The sequence below is a fragment of the Prionailurus bengalensis genome, chromosome E2, assembly GCF_016509475.1.
Source record: "Prionailurus bengalensis isolate Pbe53 chromosome E2, Fcat_Pben_1.1_paternal_pri, whole genome shotgun sequence".
NCBI classification, from domain to species: Eukaryota; Metazoa; Chordata; class Mammalia; order Carnivora; family Felidae; genus Prionailurus; species Prionailurus bengalensis.
The window spans coordinates 49318034-49341973 of NC_057352.1; the positions used below are offsets into that span (position 1 = coordinate 49318034).

At 42.2% G+C, this 23940-nt stretch overlaps 1 protein-coding gene and 1 long non-coding RNA gene across 5 annotated transcripts; one reads left to right on the top strand and one right to left on the bottom strand.

Moving 5' to 3' along the window:
• The first annotated feature begins 400 nt into the window (after positions 1-400).
• LOC122494452 lies at positions 401-3612 on the top strand. The gene is made up of 2 exons (XR_006300172.1): positions 401-813; positions 3168-3612. It is a non-coding gene; the product is annotated as an uncharacterized LOC122494452 (long non-coding RNA).
• Positions 1963-23682, bottom strand: LOC122494449 (ATP-dependent RNA helicase DDX19B). 4 transcript variants are annotated; one of them, XM_043599646.1, is made up of 13 exons: positions 23573-23652; positions 22921-23044; positions 13526-13574; positions 12572-12625; positions 11717-11852; positions 11312-11404; positions 7742-7844; positions 7090-7204; positions 4649-4826; positions 4052-4289; positions 3337-3499; positions 2659-2850; positions 1963-2272 (listed from the first exon to the last, which is right to left on the bottom strand). In XM_043599646.1, the coding sequence occupies exons 2-13, from the start codon at positions 22966-22968 to the stop codon at positions 2211-2213; spliced, it is 1431 nt and encodes a 476-aa protein (XP_043455581.1). In that variant the 5' UTR covers positions 22969-23044; positions 23573-23652; the 3' UTR covers positions 1963-2210. The 4 variants fall into 4 exon arrangements, with proteins under 4 accessions (XP_043455581.1, XP_043455578.1, XP_043455579.1 ...); XM_043599643.1 differs by lacking the exon at positions 23573-23652 and adding an exon at positions 21326-22456 and having other exon boundaries at positions 22921-23540; XM_043599644.1 differs by lacking the exon at positions 22921-23044 and having other exon boundaries at positions 23573-23682.
• Positions 23683-23940: the final 258 nt, after the last annotated feature.

Here is a 23940-nt window from a genome sequence, read left to right on the forward strand (position 1 = left end):
ACTGAGCCCCGGAAGCCAAGCTCTGGCAGGGATGAATATGGATTGTGAAGGAATCCATAACTGTGAGTCTTACCTTTTTAAAAGACACTTCTTTGGGAGACCTCTCTGCAGGAAAATGCATTTAAACGCTTCATAGATTCCATGAAACCCATCCAGTGAATTCTTAGGTGTTTGGACCAATTAAGAACTGTTGACCTAGATTTCTACCAGATAACTAGTTACTCCTACTCTTGAATCTGAACCACATCCCTTCCCATTTTGTTTAGATTTAGGGCTACACAGTAGACTGGTTATACATATTGTGAGAAGGTGGAGGGGAATAAGCCTGCAGCCTTGTGAGGAGTCTATACTCCTTTAATTATTGCCTTTGTTTTTAATTGTTTCAGGGTTGGTCCACAGCACTGCAGGAGGTGGGAGACATAAAATTTCTTCTTACAAGAAGACTCCCAAGGTGGGTCAGAGTTGGCCAGAAGCATAGAGAAGACTCTATAGTCAAATGCCAACTGGGGAAATGTAGTAGGATTAGCAGTCTGTTGGTCTCTGCAGTATCTGTAATGTCAGATTAAGGGAACCATCTGGAGGCTGGCATTGGCCCCTTCCCTTCCCAGGTAACCAATCTGGTCCTAAAACACAGGAACACTTAAAAGGATAATCTGGGATTGGAGCAGTTCTCATCACAGAAAATCCTTCTTCCAAGCCTGGGCCTAGTTCTGTATCAAGGTCAAAGAGCTGGAGAGAAGTCCTTTTCGCTGGAGTTTCAGTTTCATCTCATCTTTGCTCTGTAACTCTGTGGGTACCATCAGCCTTGGCCAGGTAGGAAATGTTGATTACTAGTATTTGCTCTAAATGTTCTACACAAAGATGCTCAGTAAGAAGGAAGCCAAGTCCTTGGCAGTTACTCCTGCCTTACACAGGTAAATGGGTAGTCCATCTAGTCCCTTATTGCATTGTTTGTATTCCAAGAACTGTGAGCTCAGACTTTCAGAATCCCTTTAAAATCAAGACACCAAATATCTGAAATCATTCCCAGCTCTGAGAAATTTGCCTTCTGGGATCTGGAGACAAAGCCAGTATTTGTCACACTATTGCTGATCACTTGTGGAACTGCCTTGAGGCTGGTCATTAGCAATTTGAAGCCATAATTTTCACTGAGGATCCAAACCTTAGATCACCTTTTATTTGCCTGGGACTATGAAGGGGTCAAGGTGACACCTGGGATGTAAAAAAGATGCTGCAAGTGCCTGTAAGCCCAGGCTATGTGGCAAGCTAGGGCCACCACCAACTCTCCACTATGACTTTACCACAGGCCTTACTCAAGCACAGGCAATGGACCCACTGGTAATCAGATGTGCACTATATACAGACTGCACCTGCTGATGAAAACCACGAGGTCGTGGTCCTGCAACACAAACCTGCATACACCAAAAGCCCCAGGTTGGCATTTTGGTCCATGCTGTGGGCAACAGGGCAGGCGGGGCTGACAACACTCAGATAAGGTGCCCCACCCCCAGCTCACAGGCTTCATGCCATACTCCAAACATGATGGCTGGCTTATCAACTATCCTACTTGGGATCTCTCTTTGTCTGTCTCTGTGTGTCTCTCTCTCTCTTTTTTTTTTTTTACATTTATTTATTTTTGAGAGAAAGGCAGAGTGCATGCAGGAGAAGGGCAGAGAGAGACAGAATCCAAAGCAGGCTCCAGGCTCTGAGCTGTCAGCACAGAGCCTGATGCGGGGCCCGAACCCACAAACTGAGATCAGGACCTGAGCTGAAGTCGGACACTTAACCGACCGAGCCATCCAGGCGCCCCTATCTGTGTCCCTCTTCATCTCTATTCTGTCTGGAGGCTGGTCTTAACACTCCTGGCCAGAGAATAGGCAGGGGCTGCTTCAAAGATCTTGAACAAGTGATTAGCCACAGCATCTAGATGGGGAAAATGCTGGCTAAAAAAAAAAGACAGAATTTCAAAAGGTAAATTTCTGTGTATTCACGCCTAATCTTCAAGAGTTGTGTAAACAATTTTTTTCTACCTTCCCCCATCATTTGCACAATTTTTGTCTAGTCCAAACGTAATTTAAAATGAGGTAGGTAGTTTCTCTCTCCTCTGCCTCCTCTTCTTTGTGGCGACTGTCGAGGCCTGTGCCGTGAAAGCACCAGTCTCCCGTGCAGGGGGAGCACCAGGGGTGGGCACTGGTGACTGACGGAGCTTCTCAGTTGGCTATTTTCTCAATCTCATCCAAATCATCTGTGTCCAATCTTTCTATTTTCTTATCTGGGGAAAAAAAGAGAATTCACAGAGACATCAACACGGGGCTATCATGAACACACACACCTAGGGAAGGGACAGCACAGCAGGGAGGGAGGAGGCAGACAGGTTTCTGTCCCCATGCCAAGCCTCTGGCCACAGCAAACTTTCATGAAACCCCACGGGCTCCTGGTGCCTGAGCACGGGACAGAGCCCTAGGCCCTTCAAGCCTGGCCAAGGGGGCACTGTTGTTCGAGTTCCTGACCCGAACTCACCAGGTGTGCTCTTCGAGAACTTCCATATTGTAGGAAAGGAGGGGAATGTGACAAGGACAAAGGCCTCTCGAGGAGGCCCCAGGAGAACCTGCCCCTCTAAGGAAAGGGCCCTGGCAGGGGACACTCCCAGGCACTCACTAAAATGCTCCTGGATTCTGTTCAGGATGTTCATGCTGTGCTTGCTGTCGACCATGTTCACTGCCAGGCCCCTCTTGCCAAAGCGGCCCGTGCGCCCGATCCGGTGCAGGTAGGTCTCGTTGTCCGGGTTCCCATCCTTGTCCACGGGAAGGTCAAAGTTGATGACGACAGATACCTGTTCAACATCAATACCTGCACGAAAGAGGGGTGGAGTCAGGACGGGAAACAAAAACCACCACCCACCAGGCGAGGCTGCCACACGCCAGCATCAGGTGGAGGAAGAGTCTGGGGCAGGCCAGCTCTGGGATTCGGGGACCGGGGGCACGCAGCAGAATCCAGAGGGAAAAACAGAACTCTGGCAGGTGCTAACAAAATTATGACATCGCCAGAAGAGCCTCTGCTAGATACAAGAATCTGGAGATGCGGCCGAAACTTCACTAGGGGCCCCCAGGAGAGCAGGCACCATTCACTCGAAACCAGTCACTGCCTGTTTCCTTCCACCACATCAGGACTCCTGGCTTCTGTGAAAGTTCTCATCTGCTGGGGGAATCCAGCCTCTCCCAGAAAACAAAGTCAGCACCAACCCCAGCTGGACTCCCCCGAACCATCTGAGCGTCCCGTACGGGAGCCCTGCTCTCGCCATCCGGAGCCAGGCGAACAGGCACATTCTCTGCTCACCGCGGGCACACACGTTGGTGGTCACCAGCACCTTCTCTTTGCCCTCTCGGAAGCGCTCGATCACCGCAGCCCTCTGCTCCACCATCATCTCGCCGCTCAGCAGAGCCACCTGGTGGCCTTCTTTGGAGAGCTCTGCTGCCAGCCAACTAGCCGTTTTGCGGGTCTGGAGTGAAAAGAATGGTTTTAAATGGAGATACCTGGAAAAATAAAAACAAAAACAAACCTGCAAAAAAGTGGCTTGTTTCCATTAAAATACGTGAAAGCCTGCTGAGTTCAGCCACCAGGGTAGGCTTACCAATTTTACAAAGACAATTTTAGCCATGTGAATTTTTTTTTGGATGAATTACTTAAATCATCTTAGTGTTCAGCTACGAAGAGTGTGGTAGGAGCCAATATCTTCATTCTCAAATAGTCTATATTCTTAATGTTATATAATCATTTCGTTGGATGTTATCTGGAGTTTTTCCCAAGGTATGTCTAAGAGGTGGGACCAAAGAAAAGTTCAATTCTTCACAGTCTTTCCCTCATAACTCATTACAGTCTGAGGAGAATATGCCCTGGGGCAGGTGGAGGTGCTTCATCATTTCCTTTCTGGCCACACAGAGGACACCCAGTCCTCCTCAGCACTGAGGTGGAGCTGGCTGAAGGGAGGGCCAGGCACACCCTCCAGTGGAGCTCCTCCCCCGGCAGGCCTGCTGCTGCCACTGCTACTCACGTGGCAGAAGATCATGGCCTGAGCAATGGTGATGGCCCCGTAGAGGTTACACAAGGCCTGGAACTTCTCATCTCTGTTATTGCACAGGACGTAATACTGCTTGATGGTGTCCAACGTCTCCTCCTCACGCTTCAGTTTGATAATGTTTGGGTCTGGGACCACTTTCTGGGCAAATTTCCATACAGAGTCTTCAAAGGTGGCAGAGAAAAGCAGCATCTGGCAGTTTCTGGGCAGCATCCTGCAAGGGAAGACCCAGGTATGTGGCATGACCCCGAGTCTTTCCCTGGAAGGAACAGAAGACGGCCACCCCAGGCTTGGATGCTCTACACGCCGGGGAAAGAGGCAAAAGGGGGGAGGAGAACAGCAGGGAGGAGGCAAGAGCAGCCATGGGGCAGGGAGGGGGCTGGTGTTAGATTCCCTAAGTCTCCTTCCTCAACCCATGGTCAGTGCTGAGGAACAAATGGCCTATCAAACAAATGCTTCTGGAAGCACTACAGTAAAGAACCTGACAGGAGCAAGAAGAAGTGTTTGAAGTAAAAGGAGAAGATGCTGTAGATCAGGAGGCTGAGACGTTCCTCTTGGCTCAAGAGTTCCTACCTCTGGATGCGGATGCTCTGGTCTTGGTGGCCCTGAGTAGCTATCATCACGTCAGCCTCATCCAGAACAAACACCTTGATCTTCTTAGGGTCAATGAACTTGAGCTTGGAGCACCAGTCCAGAACAGTCCCAGGGGTGCCAATGACAATGTGTTCACTGATCTTCTGACCTCTTTCCACTGTGGAGACAAGATGTTTTCCGTGGGTATTTCCATGAAAAAGTCTGCTTTCCTCTCTGAGAAAAATGTAAAGCTATGATGTATTTTAATGCAACTGTTTTTATGTTTGCCTTACTGTTTTAAGGAAAGGTTATGATATCACTACAGTATTTAATAATGCTGAACAGATACGGTAAGGATATACACAGTGAAAAGATGAAAGCCTCTTCAGTAGTGTTCTTTTCCATTCTCTGTAGTCATCCAGTTCTCTTTCAAGGAGGCTCTGTCGTTATCTTTATTTCTTCTCTGTCAACATCATTCCCCCAGCCCAGGATGGCACTTCTCCCGAGCAGACTTTCACAGCACTCTATTCAGTGCACTCTGTCCCTCAGCTACCTTAGCATCTACGTCAAACAAGCCGGTTGCCTCTACGCACTGTCTGTCCGGGTCAGTAACCAGGATTCATCATGAAAGGCTTTGCTTTCCCAAAGAAACACAAAATGCCTCTATTAGATAAAGTGCTTACCCAGACAAGGCCTGGTGGACCGTAGCATGTTCTTGACTGTGTGTGCAGTCTGGAACTTAGAAGATTTGGCTCTTCATTTTGAAATAGGTGGCACTTATAATTTTTAGCCCTTTGATTACAGTCTTGACCAGACACACGCAAGCTTCCTCTAAACAGCCAAAATTTTGCCCTAATGTGAATGTTGAGTGAATTCAAAGCCAACAAATGCCCGTTCTTACTTCTGTTAAACAAACCAATTACAGCCCCCCACAAAAGTTATTCAGACTCCTCTGCCATTCTAACCCAAATTGAAAAATTTTAAATGTCTTATCATCTTTCACTAAATTTTATAATCTTATTTACTTTTTAGAAACGATTTTAAGTTGGTATTAGGACATTGTACACTGAGTAGATTTCTGTAGTCACAGTTACAGGTTAGTGGTAAAGATTCACAGGACTTAGCCAAACTTTCAACAAGACTTTTTTTAATTACTTAAATATTGTTAATTTGTTGTATAATAAAAGTAGGAAACCTGAATAAGGGGAAAAAAAAAAAAAGCTCCAAACCAAAAAAAAACTCTTAAATACAGAGAACAAACTGGTGTTTGCTGATGGAGGGGAGGTGGTGAGTGAGGGAAGGTGAAATAGATAGAGGGGTTATCTTTTACATTTAATCCACTTATCTTGATAAGCATTGAGAAAAATAGAGAAATGTTGAATCACAGGGGTGCCTGGGTGGTTTGGTTGGCTAAACGTCTGACTTCGGCTCAGGTCATGATCCCAGGGTTTGTGAGTTCGAGCCCCACATTGGGCTCTGCACTGACAATGCAGAGCCTGCTTGGGATTTTCTCTCTCTCTTTCTCTCTGCCTCTCCCTCACTTGTGTGCTCTCTCTCAAAAATAAATAAACTTAAAAAAAAAAAAGAATTGTTGAATCCTTATATTGTATACCTGAAACTAATAGCACTGTACGTTAATTACAATCAATTAAAAAAAAATGAAATGCCAGAGTTAATTGTTCATATTCTAGAACATTTTTTGTTCTTCTAATGACATTAAAAAGAAACTAGGCAATTAAATCCAAAATGTGCAACATTTTATAAGCAACTGGTCTGGCCTGTTCAAAAAGTCAAATGTACTGGGGGAGGAGAAGATGTAGGAACTATTCTAGATTGAAAGAGTGCATATCCACTAATTTGATCTTGGTTCAAAAACAAAGCAGCCACAAAGAAACACTTTTGGGGAAAAATAAAATGGACTAGATACCAGTTCTTAGACAATCTGCTAACTCTCTTGTGATAAGGGTTTTGTGGGTATGCTGAAGAATGTCCTTATTATGAGATGCACGCTCAAGTATTTAGGAATAAAGATCCACAACATCTGCAATATACTTTCAAATGGTTCCCCCCACCACACACACACATACAGATAAAGTAAATATGGCAAAGTGATGAGTTTTTGAATGTACGTAAAGGGCACGTGTGTTATCTTTATTATTTCACCTACTGTGTATGATTTGAAATTTTTAAAATGGAAGTTGTTAGGGGAGCCTAGGTAGCTCAGTCAGTTAAGTGTCCGACTTCAGCTCAGGTCATGATCTCACAGTTCATGAGTTTCAGTCCTGTGTCAGCTCAGAGCCTGCTTGGGATTCTCTCCCTCTTTCTCGCTCCCTGCCCAATCCCCTCACTTTTGTGCACGCTCTTTCTCTCAAAATAAATAAACTTTTAAATAAAATAGAAGTGGTTAGCCTAATGAATTAGAATCACATATTCATACTCACATTTATTGCCTCGGACAGCATAAGCTAGCTTCAGTTCAGGGTAAAATTTGCCCATCTGTTCAATCACTTTTCCTGTTTGCAGGGCGAGCTCATAAGTTGGGGAGAGGCACAGACACTGGCAGGGAAAGAGTGTACAGTGAGATCTCAAGGGCAGTGGGGAACTACCGTCAGGACTCAGTTATTCCTCCAGCTGACGCTGAAGAAGGGTATGTAAATTAAAGTGCACACCATTTGATTTTTTAAGCTGCAAAGTCATAAGCTAGAATTCTGAAGGGTCAGAACTCTGGCTGGGTAAAGACCGTTGAAAATAGCTATTGGCCACAGGAATATAAAAACCCCCATATGAGCAAGGATCTGAAATTCCAGTTGGAGATTAGCTTCCTTTTCACTTACTCAGAAAGTTCTCAGAACTTTCCAAAGGATGATACCTTCCTGCAAGTAGAGGTGCCAAGTCTGTCAGCAGTATCCCAGAACTGGCAAACCACGGAGAAAGAACAGGATGTGTGTGGCTACTAGAAAATCAACCATATTGCTTGTGCTCCACAAGGGGCTCTGGTTTATGTAAAAAGTAATAAGCACCTTGGCTTTTATTCCATCAAATGTAATTGCTAGCTACATGTTAGCAGAAAATCCAAATTTACCAAGCCCTTACCTGGGGGTATCTATTTGCAGGTTCTACTTGGCTGAGCATGGCCAACACGAAGGCAGCTGTTTTACCAGTGCCAGACTGAGACTGGGCAATTAAGTTCTGTGGGCTGCACAAGAAAACAAACTGTTTAGGAGTGCAAATCTCAAGTATTCTCTTAGTTAAGCACAATGAAGAATAAGGCTTAGTTTACAGAAGGAGGCTTTGATTTCTGCAGTGGAGTTACACATCCTAGCTCCACAAACAAAGCACCACAGAGAGAAGACTATGGTGGGATTCAAAGCACACTCTGTATCTTTTATTCTTGACACAGCAGCCAGTGAGTGATTCTTTTAAAACGTGAGACCGCTTATGTCACTCCTCATTTCATTCAGAATAAAAGTGAAAATGCTTCTGTGTTACAATCTGGCTCCCTAGTGGTTCTCTGTTCTCAGCTCCTGCTACCTGCTCCCTTAATCACCTACTCCACCACAAAGGCCTCAGTGCTGCCCCAAAAGCATGCCAGCCATGCCCCCATCTCAAGGTTTCTGCACTGGCTATACTCTGCCTGGGGCAACTGTTCCAGGTGACAACATGTCAATTCTCCTCTCCTTCAAGGCTTTGCTCGCACATCATCTACTTGATGAGATCCGACCCTAACACTTGATTAGAATTGTAACCTACTTTCAAATACCTTAAAGAATGATGTATTGGTGGATAGATATATGATGAAGTATAATAAAATGTTAGTGACAGAATCTAGATGATGGGCATATGGGTGTTCACTATAAAATCCTTTCAATTTTGTTGTAAGTTCGACAATTTTCATAATATAAAGTTGGGGGAAAACTGCAATTCATTTCTTTGGTATTCCTCATCTCCCCTACTATGCTCTGTTTTTCTCTTTAGCATTTGTCACCGTTTTAACTTTTATTTATTTTAGTACGTTTATTTACTGAGAGAGAGCAAGAGAGAGAGAGAGAGCCAGCAAACGAGTGGGGGGACAGAAGATCCTAAGCAGGCTCTATGCTGACAGCAGAGAGCTCAATGCAGGGCTCAAACTCATGAACCACAAGATCATGACCTGAGCCGAAGTCAGACACTTAACCAACTGAGCCACTCAGGCGCCCTATCACCTTTTTTTAAAAACAGCTTGTAAATGTACAATTCAGTGGCATTAATTACATTTAAAACATATCTTTTAACATGCTATATACTGCATATTTTATTTATTTTTAATAAAAATAAATGATCTATACTCCAGAGTAAGCTCCTTATATAGGGCAGGAATTTTTGTCTGCTTTGTTTACTAATGTATCCAAGGATCTACAATAGTATCTGTTACATACCTGTACTCAATACATATTTGTTAATGAAGAATAGTACTAGATAGTTCTCTTAGGTCTCTTCTAACATCGATGATTTAAAAATTGAGCATCTATGAAAGCATTAAGATCTCTAGGGGCACCTGGGTGGCTCAGTCAGTTAAGTGTCTGACTTCGGCTCAGATCATGATTTTACGGTTCATGAGTTTGAGCTCCACATTGGGCTCTGACCTGACATTGCAGAGCCTGCTGGGGATTCTCTCCTGTCTCTTCCCCTCCCCTGATCTCTAAATAAATAAATAAACTTTAAAAAAAAAAAAAAAAAGATCTTTAAACACAAATGACCAATGTGAAACAAATATTCCATTTATTCATCTCTATGTTCAAAGTGTCAAGCTAAAAAGCAAGATTATTCATCATGAAAAAAGTCACTATTATGACATGGAACAAAGAAAATGTTAAGAAAATACAGACCCAAAATATCTTTTTTTTATTTACTTATATTTTATTATTTTTTAAGTAGGCTTCATGCCCAGTGCAGAGCCCAATGCAGGACTGAACTCACAATGCTGACTTCGTGACCTGAGCTGAGATCAAGAGTTGGATGTCTGGGGTACCTGGGTGGCTCAGTTGGTTAAAGTCAGGTCATGATCTTGGCTCAGGTCATGATCTTGCAGTTTGTGGGTTTGGGCCCCACGTCAGGCTCTGTGCTGACAGCTCGGAGCCTGGAGCCTGCTTCAGATTCTGTGTCTCCCTCTCTCTCTGCCCCTCCCCTGCTCACACTCTGTCTCTCTGTCTCTCTCTCAAAAATAAACATTAGAAAAAAATTAAAAAAAAAAAAATCGGACGCTTAACCAACTGAGCCACCCAGGCACACCCCCAAAATATGTACTTTTAGACCACAGGAAAAGGAGTTTCAGGATTTAAATTATATGCAGCATAATTTTACATAATCATATATAATGTAGGGATTTATTTTTATAAAGAGTTCCTCATGCTCTCGAAACTTGTTTCTCAAAATGTGGTCTGAAACTAGCATCATCATAATCACTTAGAAGCTTATTAGAAAAGATGAACTTTAGTCCCCACCTCAGATGGAGACTGAAATGAGAATCTGTATTTTAATAAATTCCTATGAGATTCATATGCCTATGCAAGAGTGAAAAGCACTGCACCAGAAAACAACCTTGGTAATTACCCTATTCTGGTCTTTCAGAACACTGGTTTTTGCCTGTTATATTTGACACAATAAATTTTATATATCCATCTAATGAAATCATAGTGTATATGAATGATAAATGTTTATTTATCAACACAGAAAGATGATCATCTAAGTTTTCTTTTTTTATTGTGTGTTTCTAAAAAAACTTTTTTAATGTTTATTTATTTTTGAGAGAGAGAGGGACAGAGCACAAGCGGGGGAGGGGCAAAGAGAGACAGGGAGACAGAGAGTCCAAAGCAGGCTCCAGGCCCTGAGCTGTCAGTGCAGAGCCTGATGCAGAGCTTGATCTCATGACCCTACGATCATTACCTGAGCCAAAATCAAGAGTTAGACGCTTAACCAACTGAGCCACCCAGGTGCCCCTAATTACGTTTTTAAAAAGCATTTGAAGATTTTATATGGTTCCATTTTTTAAAAAAGGTATAGGGGCACCTGGTGGCTCAGTTAATTGAGTATCTGTTGATTTCAGCTCATGTCACGATCTCATGGTCACAGGATCAAGCCCCTCTCAGGTTTTGCACTAGGTGTGAAGCCTGCTTGGGACTTGGGATTCTCTCTCTTTTCCCCCTTTACCCCTTACCCAACTGCACACATGATAAAATAAAAAATAAACTAGCTATAAAAAAAAAAGGCATGGAACGCCTTGGTGGCTTAGTCGCTTAAGCGTCTGGCTCTTGATCTAAACTCAGGTCACGATCTCACGGTTCATGAGATTGAGTCCCACATTAGGCTCTGCGCTGACAGCGTGGAGCCTGCTAGGGATTTTCTCTCTCCCCCCCACCTCTGCCCCTCCCCTGCTCGTGTACCTCTCTCTCAAATAAATAAACATTATTAAAAAAAAGGTATAGCTATAGATATGTAAGTTTACATTAAAAAGTCTAGAAGTCTCTAAATGTTAGTGAGGGGTGGAGACTACAAATGATTTTTATTTTTCCTTGTTTTCTAGCTTTTCTAAAATAAGCATGTATTACTAGTATAGTTTTAAAAAATAATATGATTTTTAAAAAATGGAATATTAAAAATGGGATAGAGTTGTATCAGGACACATACGGCTCAGCAAGCATCAAAGGCAATGCATTCTCTTGTATCTTGGATGGACGGTTGAAGCCCATGGCATAGACTCCCTGGAGAAGCTGTGGTTTCCTAGGAAAACAGTTAAAGATGAAAGTCACTGTCTCTTTGGCTGAGGAAAGAAGCCAAATATCTGAGGGATTTCTTTTTCTCTTTCTTACTGTTGTAACACACATTTTATTTACAACTAACAATACTTGAATTATGTGAAATTGAGCACAATTCACATTACCTGGCAATTTTACTTAATAGCCCAAAGCAGCTAAATTCTTTAAACTTGTGTTAGCTAAAAATGTTCTGCTGTGATGAAAAATACATATATAATAGGACTAGGATCGCTATCTAAACACAAAGGGGAGAGTCAGAAAGTAAACAAATACTCACAGCCGAAGCTCCTCAAAGGACTTCACAGAGTAGAGCGGGGAATTTGGGTCCCGCTGCAGGACTTCCACTTGGTTCGTGTTATCAACAAGGTTGCTTCTGATCAGCTTGTTGAGTAAAGACTGGGCAGCTCTGTCTTCTGTCAGGAAAAAAAGAGCAAAGAATTTTATTTTATTTTTTATTATTTATTTTATTTTTAATTTTCTTTTTTTTGAGAGCAAAGAATTTTAAAAGGCCATGAAATCCACCATGAATTCATCTGAATTTACTTGCCATTGGCATTTTAAGCAGTAACATGTATTTGTGCTAGGACTTTATCATGCAATTCGGCCTCATATCCCTCTCCAGGATCTATTCCAAACAACTCTCCTTTCTGGAGGTTATCTATTCTTCCTATGTGTACATAAGTATTTACTCCCCAATCTATGCTCAATAGAAAATTAAAAATTATTAGCTTAACAAACACATCACAGCAATAGGAAAAAAACCCCAGAAATTAACAAAGTTTATATTTTGATATCATATAAGCTATTTCTATCTTGTTATCTATGTTTAATATGTCCAGATATCATTAACTTTATTAGACAATGGGGATGCAACTTAAAATTTCTTTTATAATACCCTATACAAGATAATCATTCAGGGAATATTTCCTGCTGCTGGAGTCCATCAGTGGTTCAAAACAAAATTTCCCTAAAATGTAAACAATGAAAATTCTTTCAACAACTATGTTGAACTTTTATTAGCACTGTGACTCCCATTAAAGTCAAACCAAGTTGGGCATAAAAACAAAGCCATGTAACAATCTATTCTCTTAAGACTGTAGAACCTTGTGGGTATAGCTCTAGGCTGTGTTACCTTTCTCTTCTTCATCTGCCTTCTCTGAATTAGCATTGGTCTTGACAACAGCACCTTTATCAGACACAAAGTGGCCGTCATTCAGTATCACATCCCATACCCAACAGCTGAGACAATTCAAATTCTATGAGACACTAGAAATGTAAAGGCCTGGGGAGCAGAAAAATAAATGAGGAAACCAAGCCACAGATAAAAACATTTTATTGTTTCTAAATAAACAAAGGTATGAAACAATGTTTCTAACATTTCAATTCTTTCCTATTCCAAGTCCTCTCACTATACCTCAAACAAATGTGACTTTCCCTCATATCATCAATATTTCTGAAATGTTATAGAAAGATGATCACAGCGGGCAATGATCACAAACCACCTTGATGTTCAACAGAGAAAATCATATTTCATCAATATATACACGCTATAATGCCATTAGGATTCTATGTATATAAACTATTGATTAATAGAAATGCATATTCAAACAATGTTGTCGTTATCAAAAAATATACAGAAAAAGATTGTAAGTAAATTTGGAATGAGGTTAATGTTCCTATTCCCTTCACCCCGCCACTAATTTTAAGTACATCAACAAAAATTTAATGGATTTTTGGTAGATATGATTTTAGATAATGACAATAGTTTAATTCTCAGGTTGCTCATACTTTGCCTCTCTCATCTCAAATTGAGGAATATTTTGAAAAAACAACAAATAATCTTTGGCAGTATATTCTCATGGACAGCAATCAATTTGATCATTTATAAGTCAATTAGGCATCCTCATGCTTATATTAAGGACAATACAAAGCAAAACAGTCCAGTTTAATTCCCAAATCAAACAACTGCCAGTATCTGTCAGGCCCCTTCCTGGTACATATATAATTTTTTTTTCCAGACAGTTGTTATGTCACAGCAGAAATACTTAAGGAAATCACATGTGCTTTCAAACTAGCTTTTACTCACCATTGGCATCTGGTTTGATTTTCTCTTCCTTAAGATGCAAGTTGCTCAACTAAATGGAGAATACGGAGAGGGGGGGAAAGTATCAGGAAAATCACTTAAAAGATTGTGAATCAATAGAGCCTCCCCAATGAAGGCAGGGAGAAATGAGCCACACTCAAGACCTTTTCATTAGGTTGTTCTGCTGGGCTCCTTTTGTTGACTAAATGACTGAGAATAAACAAAATGTCCCATAAATACAGCAATAGAAAAAACCTGGTTACACAACAGCTCAAAATCCACACCTCCTAATTATAATCCCTAGAGAGAATTACAATTTGTGGGTTTGCTTAAGGCCCTATTACAAAGACTCTCTCAGTAGAATACCACTTGAGTTGTCATTCTCTTGTATTACAAACAGGAAATTTTAAAAGATACTGGGAGATGCGGTCACACTTCAGACAGAGAATATCAGGTGGGAGGGCTGCAATGAAAAGCATCTGTGGGTAGGCATCAGTTATGTTGCAAGATATGTTTGAGCCACAGGACCACAACATGCCGATATGCATCCTCACATTCAAGATTTCCTTGTGATGGAAGTCTGATATATGTCTATTTTTTAGTGTTTATTTATTTTTGAGAGAGAGAAAGAGAGCAGAGTGTGATTGGGGGAGGGGCAGAGAGAGGGAGACACAAAATCCAAAGCAGGCTCCAGACTCTGAGCTGTCAGTACAGAGCCCAACAAGGGGCTTGAACCCACGAACCACGAGATCGTGACCTGAGCCAAAGTTGGATGCTTAACTGAGACACCCAGGTGCCCCTGGAAGTCTGATATTTTAAACAGAAAACAGTCTGGGGCGTCATAGCACACTGTATAATCAAAATACCTAGCAATCTGAAGTGGGAAAGCAAAGAATTCAAAAAAAGAATTATTAGGACTTTGATCAAACACTATAAATTAGGCAGGACTTATCTCCTCTATTAGAATGAAAATACACTTTTATTTGTCAATTAAACCTCAGTAAAAGCTGGGTGGAAAAGAAAATACCTTAAAGACAGGAATGTTTTTATTTTTACTTGATCTTTGGGTCTAGCAGAAAGCAGGTGCTCTAACCACAAAATATTAAGGGGGCTTAGGACATCATCTAGTGAAGGGTGAAAGAATGAAAATGGCTACTTTTTAAGAATTTGTTTAATGTTTATTTATATTTGAAAGAGAGAGAGAAACAAAGTGTGATGGGGGATGGGCAGAGAGAGGGACAGACAGACACAGAATCCGAATCAGGCTCCAGGCTCCAAGCTGTCAGCACAGAGCTCAACGCAGGGCTCCAACTCACGAACCGTGAGATCATGACTTGAGCTGAATTCAGACGCTCAACTGACTGAGCCACCCAGGTGCCCCGAAAATGGCTATTTCTTAAAGTGCCACCTATACCAGCAATTCTTTATGTTTTGAGGTTCACTCTGTCTTTCCTCTAAGTCCAAGAAAGGGGAAAGGCAAGAGAGGAATGAAACTGTTGTTTATTTTGATGGGTGGTTAGTTAGGATGGAGGAACCTCACTTCTCTATTGTTGCTAACTGAAAAGGGAGTTTCTGGTGTCTCTGTATGCTTTACTGTTAGGGGATGGAGAAGTGGGGGGTGGGGGGAGGGACACACTGGAGAGACTGGCAAGAAAGGAAATTGTCATAAAGCAGTAAAAATCCTTCATTAATTCCACATGACAGCAAACACACCAACAGACAGTCAATATGAAGCAACCAGTGCAGCACATGACGTATGGCACCGTTCAATGTATTTGAGTCTTCTCTAAAGCACTCCTCCACACCCTGCCAACAAATCTAGTTCAAGTGTAGTATTCAGGGCTGTGGAGAGGGAGAGGGATAGAGATTGGGGGACAGGGGCACAGAGACAGACTGCCTGACTTACTGGCAATATTTAAACAGTTAATAGCACTCACTCCTAGGGTGATAACTGCTAGCTACAACAAATGATAGGGCTGAGGTACAAATGATTTAAGTATTAGAAACATCTATTACCCTAAAGCATTTTAATTATCAATGATAAAAAGAACAAACCATTCTCTTGCTAATATATTGTTCAAATGGAAGTTAACAGAGTAAATAGTTAAAATAACTGAAACGCGGGAAAAGTTGGTAGCAACAATGTAAGTGAAATTAACAGATGTATCAGGATTCTGGAGAGGTTCCAGCAGAATCTAAAAACATACCCAGGGGGGGCCTGGGTGGCTCAGTTGGTTAAGCATCCCACTCTTGATTTCGCTCAAGTCATTATCTCACATTTCGTGAGACTGAGTCCCACATCAGGATTTTTACTCACCCTCTCTCTCTGCCCCTCTCCTGCTTGTATGCTCTCTCAAAAAGTAAACAAATAGGGGCGCCTGGGTGGCTCAGTTGGTTGAGCGTCCAACTTTGGCTCAGGTCATGATGTCACGGTTTGTGAGTTCGAGCCCCGTAGGGCTCTATGCTGACAGCTCGGAGCCTGGAGCCTGCTTCAGATTCTGTGTTTCCCTCTCTCTGCCCCTTCCCCGTTCATGCTCTGTCTCTCTCTCTCTCTCCAAAATAAATAAACATTCAAAAAAATTTTTAAAAAAAGTAAAAAAAAAAAAAAAAAAAACCTCAGCCCTCACTTGGCTATAAGGACCTCAAAGCCTATAAAGCAAGACCATGAAGGATGGATTACCCAGTACAGTGTCAGTGAACTGAACGGTGAAATTTATATTAAAAATAGTTAGTTTAGGGGCATCTGGATGGCTCAGTTGATTAAGCGGCCGACTTCAGCTCAGGTCATGATCTCGCAGTTCATGAGTTCGAGCCCTGCATCAGGCTCTGTGCTGACAGCTCAGAGCCTGGAGCCTGCTTCAGATTCTATGTCTCCCTCTCTCTCTAGTCCTCCCCTGCTCGCATTCTGTCTCTCTCTGACTGATTTAATAAATCAACATTAAAAACGATTTTTTTAATACAATAAAAAAATACAGTTAGTTTAGATACCTTCCTTTGCTCTATTTACTTGGACCAAAAAGGAGAAACGATTTTCTGATGCAACTTCATCGCAAACCATTTTGAAATTAACCAAAAAGCAAAAGAACAAAAACATCCACTTTGTAAGATCCACATTCTTTCAATGCCTTTATTATTTGTTTTTAAGATGTGTTAAAATAATTGAAAATTGTACAGTTACACATTGCATTTTATTCAAAAGCACTTGAGAAAGGATTCTTGAGACAGAAGAAGGAAGATTTAATGTCAAATGAACTATACTGAATAGAGATTGTCTTCGGCAAAATGGTGAAGTCGAGGACTTGAGTCATACTCATCAGTTTTCTAATCTGTTTGCCCTCCTCTAAATTGAAAAGAAGTCTCCAACGGAACAGAGGGGAACAGAGTGGAGCCACTGAAGAACAAGGAAATAAATATAAATAGAATCTAATTTTTCTTATCTAAGATGAATAAGGAATGAAGCTTAATGAATATTTAAAATACAGTAACCTTGTACTATACACATCACTGTCACCTATGTCACACAGTACCTGTGGTGATCCTCAGTAGCAGTTCCATAAGGCAGAGGGTAACAGAGGTGTCTTTACTCATTTGCTCAGTGTTAGAATATTGTGATCTAGGGGCGCCTGGGTGGCGCAGTCGGTTAAGCGTCCGACTTCAGCCAGGTCACGATCTCGCGGTCCGTGAGTTCGAGCCCCGCGTCAGGCTCTGGGCTGATGGCTCAAAGCCTGGAGCCTGTTTCCAATTCTGTGTCTCCCTCTCTCTCTGCCCCTCCCCCGTTCATGCTCTGTCTCTCTCTGTCCCAAAAATAAATAAATGTTGAAAAAAAAAAAAAAAAAAAGAATATTGTGATCTAATTTACCCGTGCACGGTTAAGTAGATTCACAAACCTTATCCAGGCTCAACTAACTAATCCATACAATATGGGCAAGTAATTTAAAAGATTCCTGCAAAGAAACTGTGCATTATAGATAATGATAATAATGGCTACTACGCATGTAGGACTTGTAATAGGCATGTCCATAACCCAATGAGGTAACCTGATTATCTTCATTTTACAGATGTGGAAACTGAGGCACAGAAAGGTTAAGCCATTTGCCCAAGGTCACATAACTAGTAAATGGTGGACCCAGAATACAAATCCAAGTCTGTCTGGCTACAAAGGCTAAGGGTTTGGTTTGTTTTTTTAAGTTTATTTTATTTAGAGAGTGACAGATAGTGAGTGGGGTAGGGGCAGAGAGAGAGAGAGAGAGAGAGAGAGACAGAGAGGGAGAGAGACACGGACAGAATCCCAATCAGGCTCTGCGATGTCACCACAGAGCCCATTTAGGGCTCAAACCCACAAACTGGGAGATCATGACCTGAGCTGAAATCAAGAGTTGGATGGTTAACCGACTAAGCCACCCAGGCACCCCAAAAGCTAAGGTTTTAACCTCTACACAATGGTGCCTCTCACAGATAATACTATTCTCATAGGAAATAATCATTTTAGGGGCAGCTCGGTGGCTCAGTCAGTTATGCATCTGACTCTTCCAGCTCAAGTCATGATCTCACAGTTTGTGAGATCGAGCTCTGCGTCACATTCTGCACTGACAGCACAGAGCCTGTCTGGGATTCTCTTCCTCTCTCTCTGCCCCTCTCCTGTATGCACTTGCTCACTCTCCCAAAATAAATAAATAAACTAAAGAAAAAAAGAGAAGAATCATTTTAAGGATGACACAATGGTGCAGCCACTTTGGAAAAAATGCTGACAGTTCCTCAAAAGTTAAACATAGAGTTATTATATAATCCAACAATGCCACTTCTAGGTGTACACCCAAGAGAAATGAAAATACATCTTCACAGAAAAACTTGTACATGAATGATCATAGTCAGCATTATTCAAAATAACCAAAAAGTAGAAACAATCCAAATGCTCATCAATGGACACTGATGAAGGGATAAACAGAATGGGATATATCTAGACAACGTAATATTTTTTTGGCAATAAAAAGGAATGAAGTACTGACACCTGCTGCAATATGAATGGACCTTGAAAACATTATGCTAAGTGAAAACAGCCAGACACAACAGACCATCTATTGTATGATACCACTTATATAAAATGTCCAGAATAGACAAATCTGAAGAGACAGAAAACAAGTCAGCAGTTGCCAGAGAAGGGTGGGGAGAACGGAGTGACTAAAGTTTGAGGGTACTTTTTGGAGGTGGTGGAAATGTTCCACATCCTGATTGTGGTGACGGTTACACAACTGGATGCCTTTGTCAAAATTCACAGAATATGGGTGAGTTTTACTATACGTAAATTGTATCTCAGTAAACTTGACTTAAAAACTTTAGAGGGCCAGGGCGTCTGGGTGGCTTAGTCAGTTAAGCGTCCGACTTCAGATGAGGTCATGATCTCACAGTTGTGAATTAGAGCCCCGCATCGGGCTCTGTGCTGACAACTCGAGCCCGGAGCCTGCTTCAAATTCTGTGTCTCCCTCTCTCTCTGCCCCTCCCTCCCTGTTCACGCTCTGTCTCTCTCTTTCTCTCAAAAATAAACATAAAGGGGCACCTGGGTGGCTCAGTCGGTTAAGCAGCCGACTTCAGCTCAGGTCACGATCTCGCGGTCCGTGAGTTCGAGCCCTGCATCGGGCTCTGGGCTGATGGCTCAGAGCCTGGAGCCTGCTTCCAATTCTGTGTCTCCCTCTCTCTCTCTGCCCCTCCCCTGTTCATGCTCTGTCTCTCTCTGTCTCAAAAATAAATAAAAGGTTAAAAAAAAATTTTTTTAATAAAAAAAAAATAAACATAAAAAAATTTTTTTAAACAAGCAAAAACTTTATAGAAGGCCAGTCCAAGAGATCCAACAGTCAACTAGTAAGAATTCGTGAAAGAGGAAATGAAGAAAAATAAGGGAGAGAAATCAACAATGAAAATTTTTGAGAAAATTTCTCATAACTTAAGGACAAGATTTTCCAGATTGAAAGGACCCACCCAGTGCCCAGCAAAATGGATGCAAATACATCCATACCAAGACTTATTAGCATGAATTTGCTGAATAATGGAGACAAACAGAAGATTCTTCAAGCTTACAAAGGGAAAAACAGGTCACATCAGGAATCAGAATGGTCTCAGACATCTCTATAACCAATAAAGAAATCTAAAAGGCAATGACACAATGCCTTTACAATTTGGTAGGAAATTAATTTCCAACCTACAGTTCTACATCCAGCCATATTATCCAAATGATAGGGCAAAATAAGATATTTCCAGAAATTCAGTAGTATCTTAAAAATACTTAGTTCCCATACACCTCCAGAAAGCTGATGGATGGCTCCACCAAATCAAGAAAGATGAGAGGCACCTGAGTGTCTCAGTCAGTCAAGTGTCTGACTTAGGCTCAGGTCACGATCTGGCTATTACCGAGTTCAAGCCCCGTGTCAGGCTCTGTGCTGACAGCTCAGAGCCTAGAGCCTGCTTGAGATTCTGTGTCTTCCTCTCACTCTCTACCTCTCCCCCCCGCTCACTCTTTGTCTCTCTCTCTCTCTCTCTCAAAAATAATAAAATAAACATTAAAAAAAAAGAAAGATGAAGAGAGGGGATACAAGAGGAGTGAATCCCCAGAATGAAGCTGAAGGGAAATCTGCCCTGTTTTCCTCCAGACCCCAAAATGAGTTCTGTTCTGAACATAGGGAGAACTAGTCCAAAATGAAGGAGGCTAAAAGATGTGGGGGAAATTAAATTAATAGAATAATGTGTCTGAACATCCTGAGATAATCTTAGACAATTAGCAAAGAGCTTGGGGTTGAATTGGTGATAAATACAAAGAACATGAAGAAAAACTGCAAGGCAATTATAAATTCCAAGAAAAACAGAAAGTTTTAGAGGAAAGTAAAAGTATTGATAAGTTACTAATTATAGAAACATGAAATACTGATCTAACTAAAATTACAATATAATGAAAAGGTAGGGAATGGAAAAGTGTGCATGTGTGGTGGAGAAAGGAGGATGGAGGAAAGAATCAAAATCAGTAAATACCTAAAACTGAAAACTCAAGAACTAGCAAAACAAATGTGTTCCCTAAAGGGAACAAGGAGGTCAATGATGTAAATCAGTTTCAAGAGAACTATTAGTTGTCTCTGGGGAGGAAAAAATTAGTGGTGGTGGAACCAGTTTTTAAAACTATTTGACTCTGAATTATGTGCTTATAAATTATTATCAGTTATAAAAAAATAAGACAAAGTCCTTTTTCTCAAGAGATTCACAGAAATAAGTACTAACAAGTAGGTTCAAAGCACTATCAGAACTTAGAGTGTTTAGGTGGGAAGAATGAATTCTACATAGTCACGTTTAACTCCTATCTTGTTTACTGTGCATGAGGCCCAGAACAAAAGTTAAGGTGATCAGAAGAGGATTTACTGACTGCTGGGCCTAGTAAGTCGATCATTCATTATCACTAAGCATGCTGAGGAAGCACAAAAAGATGAGTAAGCCACGGTCCCAGAGTCCAGGAAGTTCAGAATCCAGAGATGGAGAATGACACAAAGGTGATTACAATCCAAGGTTGGGAGTGGGGAGTGCAGTCTACAATCAGTCTTGATTCAGGGAAGACGGGTAGGCGGCTGAGCTCTTCATCCCTGGGAGCACTCACCTGCTCTTATGTAACCCAGGAAGCGGATGGATAAACAAAGCCGCTCAAAGTCCAGGCTTCATTCCCACACGCACTCTATACCCATCCTGACCAAAGTAGCAACTGTCTTTCCAAGGGAACTGATCGTCGGTCAAAACTGACCCCTAACCCTTTTATGGCTGAAGCCAACTCACCGACTCGGCCGCTGCCTCCTGTTCATCCACCGCCAGGGCCCATGAGTCGGTGGCCATGGTCCCAGGCGCCGGTGGGACGCTGGTGCTGGCGGATTCGCTGGCTGGGGAAGCACGATCGCGGGCTCCGTGGGGTCGCTGCAAGCCCCGCTCCGGCCCCACAGAGGGGGAAGTCATTCGCTTTGGCGCTGGAGACCGGAAGCGGCGCGCCACAGTGACGTCGGAGTCCGCGCCGGCTCTCCCCTCGCCCACTTCCAGCTGCAGCTTCCGTCGCTTTCGGACCCCCACCCTTACCTCTGCTTAGCTCACGTTTTCTTATCTAATGTCCAGAAACACAGACTGAGGTAGGTAGTTGTCTGAAAACACCTAAACTTCTGCCAACTGGCTCTCCAACCCACGAGCAAAACCACATTCCCGCTCAGCACGGTGCCACAGCACCTCACATAGATTGAATGTATCAAAACAGCCACTACAGACACAGTAGTCACCAAAATGCATATTGAAACAAGGAGATCTTCAGGTTGTCATTTCAGTGCCCAGGTGTTAGGAATCAGCCATATCAAACGCCATTTGGTTAAAAATTTGGCAGACTAAAAGAATTACACCTTCAAAAAGACTCAAGGAAGGTGCTAGGGAAATGTGTTCCAGGTAGAGAATTGAAACAAGAAAGAGCAAGGAGGTTTGTGTCTGAAGGACACAATTTCTTTCAATTTCTGTGAGTATTGACAAGAGCCAGGGATGAAATTGGTAGGAGGTAGATGCAAAGGGCCACGCAAAGCAGCTTGAGGAGCAAATGAGTTCATTCCAGGAAACTCTTCCCTATCTGGCATGACTTTTGGAGTTAGCTGTGCCTGGTTGGAATCCCAGCTCTCCCGTTTAAGAGTTGAATGATTGGGAGAATTTTTTAAAGAAAAAAATATCTTGGGCTTTTAGAAGAGGTAAAATAAGGATTCAGTGTGACACACACTTTTTCCCCTAACTGGAAACAAACAAGGTCCTCTTCCCTTATTACTTCACTAGAAAGAAGCTGGCATTTTCCTGCAACCTGAGAAAACGAATCCCCATTTCTCTCTCTTTGCCAATATTCCACTTCAGTAAGTTAATTTCAAGCAGTAGCAGGCTGTAGAATTTTACCTGTAGAGTATGAGTAAGAATGTTCAGGAAATGGTAAAGTATTTCTAGGCAATACCCTATTTGCCATGATTCTTTTTCTTCTGCACCCTTTAGGGTTAATTTGGTGAAGTTTTTTTTGGAAATCTATAGGTGAGAATGTGCAAAAAGAAAAAGGCAAACACATCCAGGGAAGACATGACCTACATCTCATCATGTCAGAAGCAATCTTGAGAAAATTTTGCCAGCAAAATTAAATTGATCACCGGGCTAAAGGAGGTTAACAAATTGTTTTAAAGTATAATGAGATTAAAAACAAATCCAAAGTGTAGGACTGTATATAATAGGATACACTTGTGCAAAAAAAAAAAAAAAAAAACAAAACCTCATATATGCTTGTACATACTATAGAGAATGAGATACAAAACTGCTAACAGTGCCTGCTTCTAGTGAGGGGCTCTAGAAATCTGGGGTGGGAGAAGACTTACTTTTCGTTGTGTACACTTTATCCTCTGAAATTCATTTTCCATGTGCATGTTTTCTTTTTAAAGTTGTGAGTATTTCAGGCAAGAAGGGGAATAATACAATAAACATCTAGATTCCCACTTACGGCTTAATAAGTAAAACAGTTAACATTCGATTGAAGCCCCCTGTATAGCCATCCCAAGAGACAGCAGCTCTCCTAAATTTGGTGCTTATCTTTCCCATAAATGCTATTAGCATGGGTTGCTTTTCTCTATTAAGAAACAACCCCCAAACTTAATTAGCGTCAGGATTCTAGACTCTGTCACCATCCCACACACCAGCACAATGGGAGGCAACTGCTAAGAAGCAAACTGGTTTCCAAAGTGATGCATAGAGAGAGGACCCAGGGTCATAAGAGCAGCTGGATTTGAATTCAGCCTCCTGGCATTTACTCGCATGTGACCTTAGGCAGCCTCCAACTCCTCCGAAATTATGGTAAGTACCCACTGCACGGTTCAATTATTCAACTAAGGCTTTTGGCCCAGTGGCTGGCTTATGGCGAAAGCTTGACACATATTAGCTATAATTACTATTCCTGCCCCTTCAGGGGTGAGAGTGAGGAACAAGCCTAAATGTGTTAAAAAGGGTCTCATTTCTAACCTCAAAGATACTCACATCGCCCACGGGTAGGGCGGGCTGAAAGCGCCCCAGGGCGCGGCCTCGGATGCGGCCAGCAGCCCCCGCCATCGCCGCTCAGCAGGGCGGTTACCTCGGTCAACGGCCACTCACTGCCCCTAGCCTCATTGGCTGAGGTCTGGTCCAGCCAGCCAATCAGCGGAGGGGACGGCCCAGCGTCGGGCAAGCGTGCCCGGGTACCTAGGGGCCCTAGGAGCGAAAGACAGTCTAGGCTCCAGCAAAGGGTCCTTTGTGTATTGAACTTTGTCATTTTTTTTGCTGAATATCCAGCTCCTTCCTTCGCTAGGCTGGAAACTCCATGAGTGCAGGGCAGTGTCTGCTTTCCTTAATGTTGACCTTCAGGGACT

Excerpts from the sequence above, each read along its gene's own strand:
- LOC122494449 (XM_043599643.1), bottom strand. The coding sequence starts at position 21,499 with ATGACTTCCCCCTCTGTGGGGCCGGAGCGGGGCTTGCAGCGACCCCAC. Across the intron at positions 13,575-21,325 it reads AGGAGGCAGCGGCCGAGTCG|TTGAGCAACTTGCATCTTAA; the intron begins GTGAGTTGGCTT and ends TTCTCCATTTAG. Across the intron at positions 2,851-3,336 it reads CACCAACGTGTGTGCCCGCG|GTATTGATGTTGAACAGGTA; the intron begins GTGAGCAGAGAA and ends TCTTTCGTGCAG.